This window comes from Salminus brasiliensis, chromosome 5 (assembly GCF_030463535.1).
Source record: "Salminus brasiliensis chromosome 5, fSalBra1.hap2, whole genome shotgun sequence".
Taxonomy (NCBI): domain Eukaryota; kingdom Metazoa; phylum Chordata; class Actinopteri; order Characiformes; family Bryconidae; genus Salminus; species Salminus brasiliensis.
In genome coordinates this window covers 16272542-16295876 of record NC_132882.1, presented here as the reverse complement: position 1 = coordinate 16295876, position 23335 = coordinate 16272542, and the positions used below count along the sequence as shown (strand labels likewise).

At 40.3% G+C, this 23335-nt stretch overlaps 1 protein-coding gene across 2 annotated transcripts in view; it reads left to right on the top strand.

The window, feature by feature from the left end:
• The window catches only part of ulk4 (unc-51 like kinase 4), a 91871-nt gene that overhangs the window by 64896 nt on the left and 3640 nt on the right, over nt 1-23335 (top strand). For both annotated transcript variants that reach the window (XM_072679612.1, XM_072679613.1), the window contains exons 33-35: nt 130-296; nt 3269-3358; nt 11576-11761. In XM_072679612.1, coding sequence (XP_072535713.1) covers nt 130-296; nt 3269-3358; nt 11576-11761 — 443 coding nt within the window. The remainder of the gene's footprint in view (nt 1-129; nt 297-3268; nt 3359-11575; nt 11762-23335) is intronic.

Sequence of the window (23335 nt, the reverse complement as noted above, 5' to 3'; positions counted from 1 at the left end):
ACAAGTCCCCCCCAGTCATATTGCAAAATGTGGATGTTCAGGTGTTTGCATACATTTGGCCATGTAGCGCATGTTTAGATAAATGTCATTGTTCAGGTCTAATAGATGTCTGTGTTTGTGTCTCTGTAGGTATAATCGAGCTGGTATGTGGTGTGTTTGTGGAGGCTGCAGTGTTGTATGTGGAGAAAGAGGAGCAGTCAGGAGTAAAAAGCTGCAGCACCATTCTCCTTTCCTTGCTGGACATCATTCACTGCCTGCTCAAACACCTCTCCTCCGTGGTCCGACTGGCTCTACAGGTAACTACTCTCCAGTCCTTTCTCTCTTTAACACGTTTCTCACTCTCTTCCTCCCTCTAACTTCTCCCACCCTTATGCTATTCTTTCACTCCGTTTCTACAACATTCCCTTCCCCCTTACTTTCCATTGCTCTGATCAGTAAACATCCCTCACTCTGTTGCTGTCTAGTGTCAGCCCCACCTCGCGCTCTCTCTCACTCTCTTTTTCTCTCTTTCTCCATCTATCTTTCTCTATCTCTCTCTCTCACACACTCTCACACCCTTGGGGAGTCTCTCCCTGCCTCTGTCGCCCCAGGCGTGCTGTTAGGGGGTTCATGTCTGGGTCCTCTCCTAACTGACGATTACATTGTTATGCAATGACAACTGGCATGCAGATAAGACCAGAATAGAATCATCACTGTGGTTGTCACACTTCCACTCTGAGTTGCTGCTGCAGCAAACCTCTCCAGCTGTGAGGATTACATACTGCAGCTAGTCACTGAACTAAATTTACTCAGTAATGAGTGTTAATGCTCATTAACTCAAGTACAAACATTTTTATAAATGTCTGTTCTTAAATGTCCGTTTCTCGGCCCATTGGTAGGAGATTGTGTTGTTCAATCCCCCGCGATGACACAGCCATCTGTGGCCGGCAGCGCAAGTGGGCATGATTGACCTCTTTCTCTTTGTGGTCAGTCAGATGGTTCTTTTTCACCCCTCATCACTCAGCATGATGCTAGCCAACACGGGCATCTGTTAACTGACAGGACAGAACTGACAGTTAGTGTTCTCCTCCTAGCACAATGAGCTGTCCAGTGACATTGCATTAGTGGCAGTATGAAAAGATATGAGCCCTAGCATACCAACACTGCAATGCGGACATTGACCCACCTCCCAAATAATACCTCATTAAAGAACTACAGAGTGCTCCTATATGGAAAGTGGAGCTGATATAATGGGCATCTTGAGTTCATTCGAAACCAGGGCTGGTTAATATTCAGATATGGCTGTGCATTTCTACAGCCATGGCAACAGGGGCACTGCTATTTTATAGAATATAATGTTCATTATCTGCTAATACTGCTCAGAGTGAAAAACAATAGTGTTAAGTGTCGCCAGTACCGTTAGGTGATATATTGCTGAGCTGTACAATCAGGTTGATCTTTATAGCTCAGTTACTCTATAGTGTGTGTGGTGCCTCCACTAGGCCCATGGGAAAGAGAACAGTGAAGTTGGACTTCTAACATGGTGGATTCACAAGGTCCCCCTCCCCTCTGAGCACCACCCTGCCTCTCCCATTGGCCCTCATTACCCTGCTCCAGCTCTTTGTCTTCTGTCCCACTTCCATACATATTTATGCACGGACATTGCAAAGAAGAATACGTAATGGAAATCAATTTTCTCTGAAAATGCAAAGCTCATTAAAAAGCATCTGCAAAACCCAAATTCATTTGGGTGATAATGATAAGAGTCCTCGCTAACACTTTTCCTATTACTCACCTCTCTCTCTCTCTCTACCTCCCTTTTTCTCTCTCTCACACACACTCTTACTCTTCCTTCTCCTCTCTGTCTTGCTATCTCCTTCTCCTTCTCTATCCCTCTTCTAGGGCCTATTTAGTGTCTCAGGCTGTCGTTTAAATGTGAAATAGTAAAGTTTAATTGTGTAGCGTTCCATATGACCACAACGGCTGGGAATAATCATGTTGCCCCAGACTGTCAGTCCCTGTGACATTCTCCAGAAGCCTGGCAGAAATATGAGCGGGAGTAGAGCTCAGAAATCAGGCACGAGAGAGGAGAAAGCTGAACTCTGCTGAACCAGATGCTTCACTCTCAGTTTAGCACAGCTCTCGCTGACTGCTGCCATATACAAAGTTTCAGTGTTTTGTGTTGTTTGTGTCTATTTTAAACCTCCCTCTCTCTCTCTCTCTCTCTCTCTCTCTCTCTCTCTCTCTCTCTCTCTCTCTCTCTCTCTCTCTCTCTCTCTCTCTCTCTCTCTCTCTCTCTCTCTCTCTTTTTCTCTCTCTCTTTTTCCTCTTCCCTCCCTCTCTGTCTCCCTTTCTCTCCCCTGTTGGTGGAACTAAGTGTCTCCTGCTGACAGCTCTGCTAATAGAGTAGGAGGTTGTTATTGTTATTGAGGTGGTTGTAGACACTGTGCTGCATGCATTTTGGCATAACAGTGGCACCGCTGGGCAGTGCAGACTCCAAGAAGCATTTCAGTTAAAAATAGCATTTACTGAAGCCACTCAACTTCCTTGGACTACACGAGTGGTATTCTTTCAGAGAGTGTACACATGTAATCATTGTGACTCAGAACAAGTCGTTATGCGCTAACCTTTACCCCAGTGAGTGACTCTACCCGTTGTCTGTGTTTATCCATTCTGCCCTGCCTTTGCCTTGCTGCTTGCCTGGGCATGGAGCTGTGTTAACCTGGAATCCCCCATTTTTAAAATCAGGCCTCATCATCATTTTGCTAATCAAATAGATAAAACACAGGTTACTGGCAATGCACAGCAGTACAGCGGAAATCACAGCGGAACCCCCCCCACCCCCCACCCCCCACCCCACCCCCACACACACACACACACATACACACACACATTTAACCCATCTATGGAAATGAACACACACTAGTGATTAGGGCAGTGAGAACATCTGCCCAGAGCAGTGGGCAGCCACCTCAGCGCCCAAGGTGCAGCTAGGGGTTAGGTACCATGCTCAAGGGCACCTCAGCTGTGTATGCTCGTCCTGGGAATCGAGCCAGCATCCTTCTGGTCTTAAGTTTGCTTCTCTAACCTTTAGGCCATGGTTGCCCCCAATTATCAAATCAAATATGAAATAGCTAATAGCTAAATAGCTAGAGTTAATTGTTACACATCAAATGTATTGCATTTTCTAGTTTATAATCAGTAACTGGTTGTTTTAACTTTGTTTAGTCCGTTTAGACTAAAATCTCTTACCCTTTCTGCCTATCTCTCTCTTTCTCTCTCACTAAAGTCTGATAGTGATGGAGACACGGAAGCAGCTGAAGAGCTCCTGCTTGTCAACAAGCCGCTCACAGATCTCAACAGCCTCCTAATTCAAATGGTCAGTGTGTCTGAGAATGTGTCTGTGTTTGTGCATATAAAACAAAGGAGTGTGTATTATTTAAGAGTTGGCAAGCAATATGAGCCATATATTAGATCAAGTAACTCTTTGGATCAGTAAGACCTGGCCCCTGTTGGTCAGCACCTTTTAATAGCCTTTAAATGAATTTCTACTACTAATCAATACAAAAACATATTCTATATTATTTTGAGAATTGGAAGAAAGTGGTTAGGTCAGTCTGGAAAAAAAAAGAAAACAAATATTTGATTGACATGAATTAAGAGTTTATGAAAGGTAAGTTGTGTTCAAGATCATCAACATCCTACCACTTACTTATTTGGACTGATATTACGTCTACTGAGACAACATTTACCAGTTGGAACAGGGGCTTAGGTGCAAATATTACTTTTACTTACCCAATTGATGGAAATAATTGTAACAAACTGAGGGGCTAGTTGTAACAGTCTGTGAAACATCTGGTGAAATGTTGCAAATACACTGGATTCACTGGATACACTGGATTTCAGTCAGATGGACTTTCCAAACCCAAATATATAACAATATAAACATCAAAATGCAGTAATTGTCAGCAGATACAAAATAAATATAACCTTTCAAATAGCCTCATGAGCCTTTTGGCATTAAAGCTAGAGGAAGAATCCTTGGAAGGAACCTAGACTCACAAGGTGGACCCATCCTCTTCTGGTCAGAACTATTTATAAATGATTGATCACCAAACCACCACCAAGAATGTTCTACTGCTCAGGTGTGCAACATAAACATAATATCATAATATGATAATAACATTTAGATATAAAAATTTAGAATAAAAAAAAAAAGTTTGGAAATTTGATTCCGTTGAACTTTTGATGATTTTGTAAATCACATGCATCATGGTACCCAAATTCTTGGATAGAGCGGGTACAGTTTGAATTTGCAGGTAGTATCATCTTAACATAAAGAGTGTAGAAAATATTCTGTGGTTTATCTTAAAACTAAGGCGGAACATTTTTGGAGGTGGTGTTTATATTAGACCATTCAGTTTCCCAATCAGTTTTCAGACCTTTATCCTTTAACCTTTAGTTCTCTGTCTCATTCTTTCTACTCCATGTGCCTTATTAGAGTGATCAATCTATGAATTATATAGTGCTAGCCCTTTCATCCATAGAGTTTTTAGGTAGTGGCTCCCCCCAGGGTACCTCCTATGCCTTAATTGCTGTTAATTAATTTATGACTGTGTTGTATTAGGTATTCTAACTGCATTAGGATTTCTTGCCAGTATTAATAATAATGCCAGTTTAGGACTGCACATTTATTCTCCATCTAATTCATGGAAGGTGCCAGTACACAGTGGAATTGATTGAATTCCATTGCCAATAGAAACTGGTAAATGCCTTTTGTATAGCTTTTAGTAGCTACCAGCATTCTTTCTTTTTCTTAACAGTGTTCCCCACTTTTGCAAGTGAGGACTGGATGTTTGTACAAATCCACCTAATTTTAAAAGCAGCTCAGGTGCAGAGCGAACGGTGCCATATAGTCAGTCTTTGTGAGTTGTGTTTAAGATCCTTTAGTAGACAAATCAGAAAAAGGCAGCATCTTACCTGCATGTCTTTTTTATATTTGTGTGAATGTCAGTGTAGGACGTTGAAGAGCAAGAAAAAGTGTTTTTCAGAAGAAAAAATGAGAGCCACTCTGGTGCCTGCATGGCAATGCACTGTGCTGTGTAAATCTCACAGATGGCATGGAGGAACAGGCCCAGAGGGCAGCTGCTCTAAAGCTTTATGTGGGGGATGGCACTGCCACCCGCCCAGGGCCATGCATCGTGGGCTCTCTGTTTACTCTCACTGCGTGTGTGTGCGCGAAAACACATACTTACTCCTACTGCCAAACTGCTCTGTTGGCAGAGGTGTGGCAGAAAAAAAGTCAGTTTTCATACATACTTAGCTCAGTACTGAGCTCAGCACATCAAAATGACAACGTTATCCTGCTCCCACAGAATCATCGAGTTTAGCCAGTGGACAAATACGGTCAAGTGCAGATTAAAAAAGGTCAATGGATACCATGACATTTTTATTATGATTTATATTTCATGAAAAGTTTTTTTACATTGTGCCACGTTTCTTTAAGCGACATTATGTATTAATTTTCCTTCTGACTTGTAATAGGAAGAATGGTGTCTGTCATTACCACTCCGGCTAGAACACTGTTACTGCACTTTGTAACTTTGGTGAAGCTGTATGAGACCTCACCCAAGAACTGCGAAATGCTGCATAACCCAGGTCCAGTCCTGTAATATTACTCTTACATTACAGCTACATAATGCTCCTTTCCCTTTACAGTCCTTCAGCTTTTCAACAATTGTGCATGTGTAGCTGTCCATGAGTAGGAGTTCACTCGTATTTGCCATGGTGAAGTAAAATGAATTACACTCCCCAACTGTAGGGGGAGCCCAGAAACAAAAAATACAGATTGTATTACACTGCATTAATATTCACATATACACACTTGTTCATATATAATTGAATTTAAACACAAACTTAATTATCTGTTGAATATTTAATGTATATAGCATAGTATATATAATGCATAGTTTTATTAGTGCTATTACCACAAAATAGCCCCACCAGTTAGCACAGAAGTCCCTGTAATTACTGAATTATATGCCTTAGTGAATAATTAGCCTGAGTGTGTTAAGGGGTTAACACACCTATCTCAGTGCTCTTCCTATGGAGTCTGCCCTGGAGTCCAGCCACTACATGTTTGCTGAAAGAGAGAGAGCATGAACGCAGGACTGTTTGTGACTTTGGCTCGATCTGGTCATTGTTGTGACACCTGAAAGGGATAATGCAGGACACCAGTGTGTCTGTGTGTGGGTGTGAGTGTTCAAGGGTGGCTAGCGCCCTAGGAGCAGTTGAACAGACTGTCTCTCCAGGGTTCTTTTATAGAGATGGATTTTTTTTTTATGAGGGGTGGATGGGGGGGGATACCGACAGATTGCATTTTAGATTCCATGCCTAGTACAGAACCACGTCCTCAAGCACTTCACTTTGGTAAATTGCCATTATAATTTATTTCCATAAATTATGCTAACATTTTATTTTCTGATATTTTGAAGGGAAGTGAAAACAATTAATCATTAGTCTACAGCTAGAAAGGCTGTAGTGTTTGCAAAATAGAAATCATGAACAAGTTTCGTCATCCCAGATGCTTACTGACCTGTATCTTTTATATATATCTTTGGCCCCTCTTGAAATGCTGTTGCACAGTAAGGGAACTACAACAGCAACAAGAAACAAGCAGGTACTAAAGATTTTGTCATTACAGGTTTCACATAGCATCCTTAGGAAAGATACCCACCATTCTTATGGCTCATATACATCAGCAAGTAATCTTCTGTCTTGAACTGCTAAAGGTGCTGATTTTCTAAAAGATTAGTGTCATGCAGGCGTTGATCAAAATTTCTGTTCTTGTGAATGTGAAAGTGAGTAAAAGATGACCAGATTTCCAACAAGCATGATGAAATAGATGACCCATTTCTTTTATATTTTAAGCAATATTACAAAAGCAGAAGTTTGGGCACCATGCTGTTACGTATGTCAATATTTAACAACACTCCTTTTGGCAATTGTTACATTCTGTAGTGTTTTTTGTAACCAAGTAATAGTATTTCAGTTCTTCTTTTGGCCATTTGTCATTGGGAAAGAGAGTTGTAATTTTAATTGTGATTTCTGGGTGGTATTGTTTCATCCACAGATTTTAAATGGTGTTTAGATCCAGTGAGGCCCATGACAAATTCTTTAGCTTGCGTCTCTTAAGATTGTGGGTTTTGTGGAATGTTTAGGATCATTGACGTATGAAAGTGGTCCTTTTTTCATCTTCAGCGTTTTCTGTTTTACAGAAACATGATGTTTTCTCCCAGAATTTGCTGGTATTTATTGAATTCAATCTTCCCTTTACCGGTGGTATGTTCACTGTGCCACTGGCTGTAACACAAGTCGAAGGCAACCCCCATGCTTAACAGTTGGGCAGTGGTTAGAGCACCGAGCTTATCGATAACAGGGTTTTGTGATGGATACCCAGGCTTGGCCAGTGTTGGGCCTTTGATCAAGGCCCATGTGCTCACTGTCACTGTGTGTGTTAAAGGCAGAGGCCAAATTCCATCTGTGTCCAACACAAGTGGAGAACATGTCTAGTCTAGTCTAGTCGTGTGTCTCAGGTCAACATGCATTTGCTCATTGCAGAAAGTTCTATTTTAACCTCATCAGTCCACAGGACTTGTTTTCAAAATATGTCAAACTTGTTTAGATGTTTCTTTGAAAACCTCTAATGATGAATTTTGTGGCGATGATCCAGGAGAGTTTTTTTCTGATGACTCTTTCATGAAGGTCATGTTAGTGCAGGTGTTGCTGCACAGTAAAACATTGCACCACTTTACTTCAAAAGGTCATTTGCAGTCAAACAGGAACATTTTTAGCTTTTTTTTTCTTTTGGAAAGTTTTCTTTTGACTTCCACTACACCATTTCTGTTAACTGGCTTTTCTTAATTACATTATGAACTGGGAAACAGCTACTTGAGAATGTTAGGCAGCTGCTTAGAGAAGCCCATGACTGCAAATTGTTGGTAGTTTTTATAAAGCTTTGAAATTTGCTTTCCTAATGATGATTGTGAACAAGCCATAATTCTTAATAGCTAATTAAACTCCAATCTCTTGTGGTTCCCAAACGTTTGCATGCCACTGTAAATGTACTGATGCTTTCATTGGCTTATGATGCCCCGAAATGTGAGGACTATAAATTAAAAAGGTTGTCCTACATTCTTACGGATGTCATCCAATATTAAAACTTTCTGAACTGTAATTCCACACCAGTCTAATGTTTGAAGCATTGGTGTAATTTGTCATTTGAACATGATTGTATTTGAGCAAATCAAATAATAGCAAGCAAATTAAGGTGCTATTATTGCCTTTGGCTTTGTGCATGATACGCATGTTTAATTGTAAACTTATAATATGTCTGCATTGAAATGTGGAGGTCAAATGTGGGTCAATTCACAATTCAGACAAAGAATGAAGAACAAAGTAAAAGCTGGACTGAGCTCTATAGAGCACACAGAGAGATTTGTCTTTTCTTTTGTTTCTAAAAGGAAGAGATTAAACTTGACTTGAACTCAGCTTGGGATCACAGTTTGCTGAGGAGTTCCAAAACTTTATTCGAGCACTAGACTTTAAAGACTGACTACATTTTCAGTGATGTTAAAAGTACTAAAATTGCCTACTTGAATCCTAGCACACACATTGTGATGCTCCTTTAGATTAGGAGTGCAACTCTATCTAAAATAGGGTAGTTTCTTAGGAAGTAGGTATGCTACTGAACTCACTGGCTAAACACATTTTGTAAGCATTGCAGAATCACAAAAAGTGTCTCCCCACCTTAGAAAAGTGGCAGTTTAACCAAAGCATCAGCCAGTGTTTTAATAAATTTCTCTACTATTGTGACTTGGGCATGATTGAGTGTTCTGTAGGTTTTGTTTGTGGAGCATTCAGGGGTACATGGGCTGACAACACATCTTACTCATTAGCTGTAGTGTACAAAGGGCTTAAGCCCCTTTGCTCATCACAATACTTTATTAACCCTTTGTTAACCCTGTACACATATCGTTTCCTATCCTCACTATTGGCTAGTTTACATAGATTTTCACTTAATTAATGACTAGTTCATTAATTAAAACCTGGAAGTTTAAGGTGCTAAGCATAAACAGATGTCTGATGCAGCAAATTACTTTTTAAGTACAAACATGATGAACATTAGGTATTAAAGGGTTTAAAAGATTTGGATAATTTCAGGGTCTTAAGTGCACTTAAATTGTTTATTCCTATAAACAGTATAAAATTGTACGTGTGTGAATGAGAGAGAGGACAAAGTAGTGTGAAGTGTCTGTTGCCTGTCATGGAGCACATGTGGAGGTCATAAGAGGGCAGCAGTGCTACACGTCCCCGTAGGCCTTGGCTCTCCTCTTTCTCTTTTTCTCCCGCAATCAGCCTTTTCAGCACACACAGTGGCATTAGCACACCCTAATCTCTCTGATTCCTGCCTGCTTTTCAGCCACCCACTCCCATTAGGCTCCTCTGCCCTATTTCCCTGGTGCATCCACTAGCCGTGCTAAGTAAACAAGGTGGTTTTATGAGCCTGGCTAAGCAGGTGTTAACTCTTGTTCTGCGCTGACTCTGTGTTGGCATGTGAACAATACTGGGCCAGTGAGCCCGTGCGCAGACACCAAAGGCCTTTCAGCCCGCGGCTCTCTCTCCTCTCCGCCCCTCGTCAAGCCGCCGGGCCAGAGAGAGGCGGTGCTCTTTGGGGTCCATTGTTTAGGCTTTAAGCATTCCTCCCATTCTGGAGTGGCCGGCGGCATCACAAAGAAGGGCGGGATTAGGCGCGGCTGGCCCTTGCCCCATGGCCTCATGGGATTAGGCTTCTATGGAAGGGGGCAGCAACGGATCAGCACTGAAAAAGAGGCTGGAATCCCAGAGCTCACTCCGCCAGCTTTGAGAGGAACCGCAGAGTGGGAGAGAAAATCCCCATGGCCCCATGACTCTGTCTCTCTCTGCCTGTCTGCGGGGGCATTGACGAGTGCTGCTTTCAGAGGGCTCACTCCCTGCCCCTGTAACCGTTCCCCTGATGGACATATTTGCCTCATAACTATGAATGTGTCAGTCTCAGAGGATCACTGGCGCACTCCCCCAATTATAGCTGTTTTAGGACTAATGTCTGTATTACTGATAGCACTGCCTGTATTGCTGCATCACACTGTTTTGTACCTTCTTCCTCCAGTATACTTATTTGGGAATAAGGCCAACTCAAGGTATATTATTTCAGAGAGTGTTTTTGCCCTATCTTTCATAGCCCTATCTGAACCTACTTCTTCTTTTGAGAACTGCTTTAAATCAAATAAATTGCTTTTAGGTATGAACTGCTCATTTGAAGCATTGCCACAGCTTCTATATTGGGTTCAATATTCCAAAATGTTGATTTTTTTTTTGTTGATTTGGATGTGTTTTTCTGTTTTTGGATCATTGTCTTGCTGCATAACCTGTTTCAGCTTCAGGTCCTACATGTCTACAGGTCATACGGAGTCTGCATAAAAATTCAGCAAAACAGAACGAAATTCATGGTTACATCAATAATAGCAACCTATCTAGCTCCTGAAGCAGCAAAACATCCCCACATAGTACCACTACCTTCGGAGTTTTGATATGTTGATATGGTGTTTTAACCTCCATTGTACAAATAGTTTAGACTTTCCGGGAGTCCTAACTATTAGCAAAGAAGAAATTGGGAATGAGTAACACTATGGAGAACATAACTACTAAATAGCAACTAGCTCAACATAAACATTGGCAGCGTGGACTGTATAAATGAACTAAGGAGTTAAGTGTCAGCGGTCCAGGGGTGCTGTCTCCTCCCTTTATGCAGAACAGCAGATGGAGAGGGCCTTCGCAGTATGAGGAGATGTTTTGATTTTCATACATGGATGCATTAACACATCTGGTTAAAATATGTCATAATAAGTCTGTCATTTTACACCTTTTAGAACTGTGAATTAACTGATTAAATATAATCCTGATATACATAAACCAATCAGGTGTAAACAGGGTCTTGGACACAAACATCACTCTCGTCTGTAACAGTGAGCTTTTTAGGAGCTGTTTATGTATTAAAGTACATGTGATTTACTCAAGTCAAGTTAAGTCATATTTGTTTGTATAGCACTTTTTACAACTGTTGTCGTCACAAAGCAACTTTACATAATTAGTAATTAGTAAAAGACAGAGACAAAAAAGAAATAACGTGAGAAGACATGAACAGTCACAGTACTGGAGCCAATTGCAAAGTCAATTAAAATGTGGTTATTTCATAAGTAATGACTCACTTAAGCAATTAGCAAATTTAAATTTTGCTTTTATCACTGTAGGTGTATATTTACTTTTGTGTAGGACAGCATTGCAGATTTGCCCCTTTATGTACATGGAGATTAACAAAGCTAATGAATCTATATTAAGTGCAATAGGTCATGTTTTATCAGTTTTGTTAAAATGTGTTTCTGGGGAAAAGACATCTTTGTCTTATTTAGAGTTGTGTTTTAGGCCACAGAATGCAGTTTATCTAAACTATTTAGAATTGGAATTGGAATTGGTTTCTCTTGCTCTCTTTTCTCCCTAGCTGCCATGTGGTGATGGAGAGGTGTATGAGGAGGCCAGTCAGTGTGTGTCACTGCTGGCTCAGCTGTATGGAGGGGATGGAGCTGACCATCTGCACCCTGAAGATCTGCTCAGCCTTGCACACACGCTGCAGATACATCCTGAGCCAAGACAGCAGAGATTACTGCTCCGTGTCCTCAAACGACTGGTGAGTGATGGTCCTATGTGTTGATACACTGCCAGTGTCAATTATATGTTTTTTAATAGGGATGTACAGATATGACTTTTTCCTTTCCGATACTGATACTGATACCTGTTCCTCAACTATCTGCCAATTCTGAATACCGATACCAACTCTTAAAAGGTGCCTATAAATGTTAGCTATGAATTGCCACAGTGTATAAACAAGCATGCAGTAATTTCATTCCAGTACATGTCTCTGCGTATGAAGGTGCTGAGCTTCAATTTGTGGCTTGTTGTTTAAAACAAATTATTTTTGTTCAAGCAAACTTTCAACCATGCAAGATACCGTTCCAGGTTTGTACAGGTTTTTGCAGTCATTTAACATACATTTTCCTTTAGCATTACAGATTGTTCAGCAAACATTGTTAATGATCTTTTAATTCAATTAGAGAAGTAGGTAGTAAGAGCTGTACGGTGAGACATACAGTGATTACATAGCTGTAATATGTTGAGTCAGACCAACAAATCTACGTCACAACTGAACAGTGTACAGTGTGTATCAACAATCTCTAGTTAGAATTAAGTCTCTAATTCTAGTTCATTACTGGAACTAAACATGTCTTACACTGTTGCTTTAGTGATATAAACATGTATTATATGTCCAGAGGTTTCCAGACACTCCTTGTAATTCAGCTATTTGAAGGTGCCCCCAATGCTGACACATGCGTTCAGTTATGCACTCACAGTTTATACAATCTGCACAGAAAAGCATTATAGACTGAAAAAGCCAGTAGACCTTTGAACCTAAAGTCACCATGCCTAATGCCAAGCAGCAGCTCAAGGACAAGAAAGCCCTCCAGCATTGGTCTAAGGTCCAGTGGAACTCTGGAGTAAAGAAGCTTCATTCAGTACCACTGGGATTACTGCAGGAATACTAATACCAAAGGGAATTACTACAGGAAACTACTAATTAATACCCTTTGTTGGAGTAACAGACGCTACACTTCTGGGAAGGCTAGACGGTAAATGTTTGGGTTTGATTGCATTATGGATTAACAGAAAAAACAGATAAAATAATACAGAATTGATCATGAGCTGTTTAATCCTTTTTCTCTTTCCACCACTATTACACAGGCTAATCTTTTCGAAATGTGAAGATCATTTCTAGTTGTAAACTCCAACATAAAGACAAGAATACACCAGCATTAACGTAGTCATTTACATATAAATGATAACATGCTACAGAGCATTCTTAGTGTGCTAATTCTTTTTAAGGTTGTAAATAGTATTCAGTTTGCCACCTCATCTGCTAGATTGTTTGAAATTGATGAATTCAAAAGTGTGTTAAAAAAGGCACCAGTTTTGGTTGAGCTTCTGATAGTTACCTTGTTTCCTCTTGATGGTTTGCTTTACTGGCATTGGCACTTCTGTAGTTTTCAGGCTGAGATACAACAGTAACAGAGTTAACTCCAACCGTCCAATTATTTACCATCCCCTAAAATGAGGAGTCTGTGTATATCAAAGAGTTGGGTGTCCCTATAATTTGTGCAGTATACATGTAAACATCCTCAATTTAAAGGAGCCAACTTTGCTGTTTCTTTACATGAAGACTGCACTGTATGTTTTAGGTGCATCATTTTTGACACAAACTGCCACCCTGCCTTTACTAAACAAATTGAATGCCAACTGCCTCCTTCAAATCACTCTTACATCAGATGAAGCCAAAGTGTCAGCCCAGTGGGGTTAGCACATATAAGCTTCTCTTCAATATTGGATAAGTTGTGGGGCATGAGGGGATGAACTGTGCTGTTTGTGAAGTGTGCTAGTTTGGAAAAGAGAGAGATTGGGCTCAGCCCTGCAGGGGGAGGAGATGATCTAAAACTCAAGGCTATGTGTGTTCCTCCTTTTTCACACATATGCGCACACACAGGGGTACAGTCAAAAATCAGCAAGGACAAAAACTGCTCATAACTGCAGAGAAAATAACAAACACAAGGTTGTTTGCACTTGCCATGTTTGCATTTATTTTGGCTGATTATTGATTATTTCAGGCTGTTTGTTTATTCTCTTTTCGAAACAGGGTAGTGTTGAACATTTGCTCATGTTTTGCTGCAAATGATGAGCTTTCAGTTGTGATCAGTGTTATAAACTATATATATAAAGATGTCTGCTGACGGGACTCTAATTATCGTATGACTACATAAGATGGGCCTGCCAGTGGAACACAGCAACCAACAAACTAGTGTATACTGTGTATGGTGCATAATGTTACCACAGGGGTAAACACAAACCACATGTTCCTTTTAAATTGATGTGTGTGTGTGTGTGTGTGTGTGTGTGTGTGTGTGTGTGTGTGTGTGTGTGTGTGTGTGTGTGTGTGTGTGTGTGTGTGTGTGTGTGAATATGTGCCTTGAAGAGGTAAGTCTGGATTAGGAGTTCCTTGGGGAAACTCAGAATCTTGAAGAATTTACCTGTGTGCAAAAATATGGTGTGTGGGAGGGTGGGTGTGTTTGCGTGTGAGAGTTGAAAATGTGGCTGCCCTCTTTGCCGAGGGGGAGGATTGAGTCATGGTTCTGATGACTTCATCTTTGCTGAGGCACTGCAGGTATTTGGAGACATGCTGTTGTCTTCCAGACCAGACTCTCCACAAGCTGACACACAGCTTATACGTTCTGCCCAGCCCTGTGGATGCCTTCGGATCAGGATAACAGAGGATAAGTTAATAAATTCTGTCATTTATTAGGCGTTTTAGAATAATTCAGGAAATGATTCTCCTTGTAAAAAAGGTTTGGTGGTAAACATGTTTGTAAGGTGAGAATCTCTCAAGGTGAATTCTTATTGCTGTAATCCTCAGTACAGTTATATTGTCACAGTCACGCAAAAACCCTCAACTTCAAGCTAGAAACAACAATCCTTAAAAAAACTTTATTCAATCTCTGAGTGGCTTAGCAGTGTCATGCACTGCCACTATGGCCCAGGGGTTGCAAGTTTGAAAACTAAAACTATGCCACTTTGCCATCAGCGACCAAAATCTGAGAAAGCACAATTGGCCGTGTTCTCTGCGGGTGGGTGGGCTACAGTTCAAAAGGAGGGGCGGCTGGCTTCGCATGTATTGAAGGAGACGTGTGTTAAGTCCTTACCCTCCTAGTGTCTGGAGAATTCCTAGTGCTAGGGGAAACTATGAACGGGCGAGTTAATTGGCAGTAACAAATGGGGAGAAAAAAGGTTTTGACAAAACATTTGTTGAAGTCCTTCCTGTTGGTCCATTCATCATGAACTTTCGACACAATATAAAGACCACTGTCAGATGTCAAAAAGTGAAACGATGCGACTATGTTTTCATACCTTAGGAACTAAGAAATGCAGTAATACATCATGCTTAGTTTTAATTGTCACACTTTAAAGTCATTAAACCTTATATCCGTTACGTTGTTGTTGGCATCAGTAAGGAGAGAAGGCTGTTTCTAATGTGTTTTCCCTGATATTGTTGCTTTTGCATTGATGTGCATGTTGCACATCACATATTGCAGAAACAGTGCCTTACAAATACCATAGTATCAAACAGATCACAATAACTCCTGCTTCATAGCTTGACAGTGTTATTGTCTGCTCAGCACTCCAGTCAAACTAAAGATGTAAAGATTAAGCAATGCTAATTCATCCATTTGATCATATGTGTATAGTATATTCATTAGATTCTAATATTTCTGACTCTATTGCACCTTAATGAATCACAGTCCTAAACATACTACTGAAAATATATCACCGTAGTCTTAATTCAAAAAGCTGGATATGCCTATTGTTGTTGCAGTAATATAGTTCATACTTGCTATGTGTGTGTATGCAGCTGCAGACCTTGTAGTATGGCACTGACTTTAATATTTGAGCAGGAGCCATGGGCTAATATCCTATCACACTAGGTCTCTGCTCCCATGTTCTCCTCACGTTCAATCAAATGATGTTAACAATTTAAAGGCCTCCCAACACTCTTCCTGAGAAGACTGATCTGAGGTCCTCTCCTGCTAGCTCCTCCTTGCACACAACTCTAATGACTCATGTGTGACTATGCATGCATATTCATGCTCTGAAAGGGAGTTGAAATGAATATGCCGGTCTAAAAGATCATATTTGTGCAAGTATAAGATTGTTCTTTGAGTCTATATGAAGCTTTGGTGGCTACCTTGGAATGTTAATATTCTCTTGCTGTGCCCGTGTACAATAATAGGACAGCTGTAATGTGTCCTCGTCTTATTAAAATGGCAGAAAAATGCAGTGAAAAATAGAAGCACTACAGGTTGAATGCCGCAAACCATCAGTAAAATTGTAATAGCTGTGGTAGCAGGAGATAGGGAATGTAGTTACATTGTGGATGTCTGGCTAGCTGTCTCCCTCTTCTTTACAACACCCTTAATTTAACCGATTCCCCTGTGCTTGTGTTTAGAATGAATGTATATCTGCATTTCAATCCTCAGCAAATTCTTCCATTTTTTTCTTTCAGTTGTCTGATCATACAGCACTGCTTCAGCATCCTCACACTACCACCACGGCTCTTCTCTCCAATGCGGGCTCTAATTGGCCTCATTAGACTCTCCTGAGCAGTATCACAATACTCCTGTCATTTAGCAGTGCTACCTTTTATTTCTTATCATTTAGCTGTAGTTATGGTGCTGCTATCAAGGTTGGCACAGAAGTAATTAATTTGTTAGCTCTGAACGCTGTTCTCTCTCTCTCTCTCTCTTTCTCTCGCACTCTTTCTCTCGCACTCTTTCTCTCGCTCTCTCTCTCTCTCTCTCTCTCGCTCTCTCTCTCTCTGTGTACTAAATCCATTAGTCGAACAGGACAACAATAGCGCAGTCTGTCTGTCAAGCCCTGTATTTCACACAGTGGCTGAGTAAGTATTGATCTGGAATTTGTTGAGAATGAGAACTGGTAGAAGTGGGATGTGTGTGTCTGTAGGTGTGTAGATCACAGCCATGTGTGTAAGCATACACTTGGATGATGCATGTGTTTAACAAGGTGGAAGATTGACTGGCACTATTTTATTGATCTAGTGCACTCTGTGGCAGAGGTTTAATCATTTTTGTTCAGGTCAAGTCATGAACTGGGTAACTAGCCAGTTTTGGAATGATTGTAGAGGATTATTTCAAAATGATGGGAAAATGATTGAGAGGTCTTCCTACAACACCTTAAGGTGTGTCTGTGTTTGTGTGTATGCTTGATATGTTTATATCTTGTATTTTTAACTGTCCTTCTTTGATCGTTTATTGACCCTGTCCTTGCTAAACTGACTTCCGTCCACTTCTGAGCTAATGGAATGAGATGAGACCAGGTAAATTCATTCTCTTTGCTCCTGTTTGCTGTCTCAGACACACACAGATTAATGTCACTATCACACACTCTTTCACATTTCACACTGTCAGGTGTGTTGGGAGCAAAGAGAATGCTCATTTTTCAACCCACCAGAATCAGGGTTGAGAAATACTGAATTAAATTACACCAACCTTTCCAGGATAAACTAATCCATCTGAAATAGCACTTAATAGGATGAAAATGACTAACAATTTCGTATAGATAGTTGGAGCAATATCTGTTACTAACATGGTAAACCAACATAAACACATATGACACTATGCCCTACCCAATTTTACCATAATATTCTTAATAAAGTTCAGTATGTGACCAATTATTACATACTATTTACATCAAGTTAAAAATAGGGGTTCTTCAAAGGTTTATTATGAACATTTTAAACTAAAGAATTCAGCTAGTTTAAGATGTACCCATGGCTTTCAAATGCACATATAATTGCATCACCAGTAGATTGGAACACACTGGACCTGGAATCAGAGGTCACCATCTTCAGTGACAAGCATTCATTGCTTTGAATGGCCAGCCATTCTCTGTTGAAAGAGCTGGATTTTGTAAGCTCATTCTATAGTAACATTATAATAATTTAAGTTAATTTATTTATTTAAAATGAATGTATTTCTTTTTTCAATTTTGAGCTTAGTTCTTCCTACTGAAGACCATTGTGCTTTGTCTGTATTCTCTTGTAGTTTTAATGTAAAATAATGCTCATTCGTTTTAAGGCACCGCTGATTTCTTAATGATACACTGATCAAGTTGCTTGTGACCTTTTATGATTTCAGAGTTTTTATACCCCTACTATTAAAATGAATAGAGCTCACTATCATTGGGCCCTTTTGTATATGTCACATTACCTAGTTGTACAGGATTCTAGTTTTACTAATTTCCATTTTTTTGCGTCTGTTCATGAAAATCGTTTAATGCTGTTTTAAGCCACTCTGTTTATCTCATGTAATATCTTTTGATTGTATGTCCCCTTTTGTAGGCAACATAGTTTTCTCACCCAAATCAGGATACTGTTGTTGCGGTTACTGTTCAATCTTAATCAGGCCTGGTACTGTCATGTGAGTGCTAACGAGAGAGAAGAGGGAGAGACAGTCACAGTGAGGGTGAAAAGAGTGAAAAGTGATTGAAGGAGAGAGACATTCACACTTATGGTGAGACACACATGCACACACATATAGTGCTCCCAGGACAGGGGTGAGTGGCTGCCTGTATTGAGTGTATGAATAATGCAGAGGTAGGAGCAGGACAGCGGTTCTCACAGACATACACATGCGCGCGCGCACACACACACGCTATGTGCTCGCACTCCTGGGATTGAGAGCTGTGCTCATTAGCTCGGCTCTGGCCACCCCTACAGATTGCACCCCCTCACAGCACGACAGCAGCAACAGTGGCCTTCCTCCTGGCTGCTGCATGAAAGAGTATTGACCCAGGTACGGTGCCCTGGGCCAGCAGACGGGGTTCACAGCCACGGATTTGCAGACTGTTCCACCAGCAGGAGATAGGAGCTTGTTTTTGAAAGAGGAGTCTACATAGTTGAATAGTGTGCTGCTGGCCATGGATAGGGACTGATGCGGTATGAGTTGAATGTCTGAATGAGTTTGTCACAAGATTTTCTTGAGTAACTTTGTCCTGATTGGATAGAGTAAAGTGCTAATATAGCCAACTTTTTCTATTCCAGAGGAAAGGTTAAGAAATCTCTACAGCAGTTCCTGTTCCCATTTAGGCTTCCAGCACATCAAGTGTGTCCGTTGGTGTCATTAGTCTACATATGTGGTATTTATTGTTTGTGAAAGAAAGTAAACCTTTAAAGTAAAGCAAGTCATTATAATGACTTAATCACATGATCAAACTATTCAAAGAGTCATCAGCTGATGATGAGAGCAATTTCAGGACCACAAATACGTTTTGGGGGTTTCTTTGGATATTTTTAGCAAATGGAAAAGGAGACCCTTTTTAATATAGTATGCCTAAATGTGACCAGTCAATAAATATAATTTACACCATGTTAAAATTAAGGTTCTTCAAAGGTTCAGTACCAACACTAGTGAATTTAGTTAGTTTAGTTGGCTGACAGGCATTCAAAGGCACATATAATTGCTTTTTCAGAAGAATGGGACAAACTGGAGCTTTAACACAAGAACCTGAGATCACCATGTTCAATGCATTACTTGAATGCATTACATATTTACATATGAATGTAAAGCCCCCCACTCAGCATTTGGCTGTGTAAAAACCCAGTGTCATAACTGGGTTCTCCAAAATGATGGAGCACCAATACCTTTGGGATGCACTACTTGTCATCAAACATCTGTATCTGACCACATTTGGGCCCTTGTGTCTGATTACACTAAAATGCTGGAACATTGCCAGTTTTTTGACAGTAAAGTCTTCCCAGAAGAGTAGTGACTGTCACTGCAGCAATGAGAGATATACAATCTATTTATATACCCTTGATTTCAGAGGAACAATTTGAGTAAGCAGGTGTCTGCAAACTTTTAGACATGTCATGTATTGGTGGATCTGAAGAACACCTGAGCTCTGTTAAATGTACATATTTGAAATATTCACCAACTGTGCTGTTATTGCAGCTGGTTTCTTACTCTGACCTTGTACATGTTACATTTTTGTGCACTTCAGTCTTCGCACTGTTGCTTTTTCTACCTCAAGAGCTAATGCAACACTCTTCTTCCCACCTCTCTCCAGTCTTATCTCTCCTCCATCCCATCATCCTGATCTGCATTGTGTTAGGGGGGGAAAACAAAGCTATCTCCACATATCTGCATTAGTGTTCAAGCCAACTGCTTATCTGTACTCAGAAACAGCACACCCACTCAGATTCTGGCACTAACTCCCTCAGCTCTTCATAGAAGAAAATTACTACTAAATGCTGGCTCAGGTAGGAGTAGGCCCCAAATTGGAAGCGATTGTATCATCTGGACTAAATGCACAGTCAAACTGGCATCAGGTCTCCTCGTTGAGAGTGGAGAGAGGTCGTTTCAACACAAATGTAATGAGTTGATGACTGTTAATACAGAAAAGTTTGCGTTTTATAGGTAGATTGATGCTGATCTACAAGAAAAAGTGATTTATGGAGCCCTACTTACATGTAGAGTGTTGGCTGGCTAGTCACGTTATTTGTCATTTTCAAGTAGGGGTATGTTTTCTTATTCACAATCACATTCTCATGCCTAAAACTAAGGAGTTGTGGTATATTTGTGGCTGTCCACATACACCATACTGTAGTGCACCGATGTCAGCTTTGGCCTGTGAGTCTACTGGAGGTTGTATCCATATGCAGCATAACTCCCTCCCTTAAGCAGTTTCAGTTCTCATTATCTATTGCTCTGCTGTCATCGGAACATGAAACAGACTAGTGCAAATGAAATTACCTTTTCATTCTGCTTTACTTTTACCTATGATTTGAGTATCTCTGTCTGTTAATAGCTGGACACTTCCAGACTGTATTATACTAATAAATGGACATTCATTGACTGATTGTGTGTAAATTAGAAGCACAAGATTGCTGGTTCTGCATGTAGGTTAAAGGATTTCTGGGCAAAGCACATTTAATTGGGATTATAAGAAACAGACAGTTTTTGAGTGATGGTTTTTTTTGGACTTCTGAGAGGTGATTCATTGGGGTGTATAGATCTGTCCACTATCACAGGCTATGCAAATCAGCATTACATTTATGCAAATCATGCAAATCAATTTATATTTTCTTCCCTTTTTCTAAATGACATGGAGCACTTATCCACACGCGAGTGGGCAAGTGACAAAGGGTTTCAATTAAGCGATGGAAAACCAGACTCACTCATCTTCCTCTCAACCCAGCCATCAACAAAGCCCTTTTAATTAGTATTCATTAATTGCTGCGCTGTAAAATCTATGTATGCCCGTTTTTATCAAGCCATCAAAGAGCTCACTAATTGCCTCATAATATCAGAAATAGATCCAGCACGTGTTGAAGCTATTTTCAAACAGCAGTTCAAAGCGAGCAGAGGGAGTGGGTTCGATTTCAAGTCCAGGCCGCAACAAAACCTTCATTTAGGATGGGAGCAGCATGCTGTGACTAAGCCTTGTGGTTTTATTTTAAATGGTGAGATGCTGCGTGGTGTTCTTAAGCGCACTCCGCAGACCAGCACTGTTCCTTTCAATCGTCCATGATTCCCAGAGGGTTTTAGCGTTTTACATTTACCATTGTGACTTTAAAATGTTTACTAGCAGGAGCCTGGAGATATGGCTAAACATGTTGCAGTCAGGCTTATAGACCTGGCCAAGACTATTACTGCTGCCCTAGCATTATTTCTCAAGTACACATGTTCAGCCTCTAGAGGACCTTTCTGACAGGTTTTGTATGCTGGTGAAAATACAGTATTTACTATTACAGCAAAGCCCAGTATTTGTGCACCTGTTGAATGGTCTGGAGTTGTGTTTGTACCCATGCCATTCTGTTTTTGTAAACAACAACATAAATGTCAGCAAGTTAATTAAATGTCATCAGCCCTCATGCAAAAGCAGATGGAACAAGCTTCAACAATACACTGTTTGCCACGTTTCAGACCACCTCTACTGTGCCTCCTTTATTCAGTGGTGTTTACTGGGATTTCCCTCTGAATTGGCACAAAAGGCTTTCATTAGTTTCTATTATTTCTGTTAAATTGGAGCCTCTATTCCATACGTGGAGCTCAGCAATAATTATGTGCTGCATCCAAAGTCCTTATTCTATGTTCACTACACTTGCTTCCAATTAGTCTCAAACCCATCTGAGAAGACCTTTTTTGGTTCCTGATTAGAGATGAGGTCACCAATGGCCAAAGAAAAGAGTCTTTGTGTAATTGAATGTTCAGAATCTTTAAGAGATTCATTTATATGTACTCCTCTGTAGTGTTCCATTCTGGAATGAGGAAAAACTGTAATTACTATTTAGAAGTGTTGAGAGAAAATTTCCATCTACATTCTGTAGGACTTCAGTAGTTACTTCAAGATTTTCTAAACCCAATTCAGTTTGCCCGTTTCAGTTTAGTCCTCTATCTGTCAAACCTGGGGTAATGCCTTTGCTGCTGTTGTTGTTTTCCACTAAAGCTATTTTTTTTAATTATATTTCTATTGTACACCATATGGAAAAAAGTATTAGGACATCTGCACATTACACCTCCATTAATATGAAGTTGGCACAATGCAGTCAGACATGTGTAACATTCTCTTGGCATTTGCCAAACCCAGATTTTTTTAACCAAATAGAGAAGCGTGATGCATCACTCCACAGAACAGAACCGGAGTCCAGTGCTGAAGTACTTTACACCAATTCATATGCCGCTTGCCATTGTGTTTGGTGATTTAAGGCATGCATGCAGTTACTTGGCCATGAAAAAACAATGCCTGGAAGGTCCTCTCACACTGATCAGGTGTTGATTTAAATGTGTGTGTGTGTGTGTGTGTGTGTGTGTGTGTGTGTGTGTGTGTGTGTGTATATATATATATATATATATATATATATATATATATATATATATATATATATATATATATATATATATATATATATTCATATTCTATTACTGATGGTTGTTCAAAGAAAGCATTAAAAAAAACGCAGTATTTGTATGACAGTTTATATGCCTATGTAAACATCACAACTGTAAATTGCACACTTCTTCAGCATCAATATTGCCTAGACTGGTCAGAGCAACAGCAACTCTAAAACAGTATCTGAGCATCTAATGGTAATATGCAAATAGGCATGTTTATTTAACTGGTTAATTTCTAGTACATAGATGGACCCATACCATTTCTGCCTTTGAAGTAGAGAAACAGGGAAACTGAACTTGCATATTAAATGTATTCCAGGCCTTGTTTGTGTGCAGAACAGGACACTGGGAAAGATTTATTTTCTTCCCCCTCTATTTTCCTCCACTAATGAAGTCTTTCTCTAGTAGAAAGGGCTAGTCCTGAGCACAGGCTCTGATGGGCTCCAGAGAAGATTAGCCCAGATTCACTACTCATTCACTTCAGTTCCATTTGATTAGATACTGCCAATACAGCACCTAACCCCTTTACTCTCTCTCCCCTCCCCACTTTATTGGGTCTCCATCCATACAAGCAAAAGTGATCTGTAATTCACCTTTCCTCCTCATGTTGCCTTGTTGCCTGACTGTCCTTGGTCAGTCTTTTAGGTTGGTGTATCGTAAACATAGTGAGCCGGGACTGTAAGCCTGTCAGG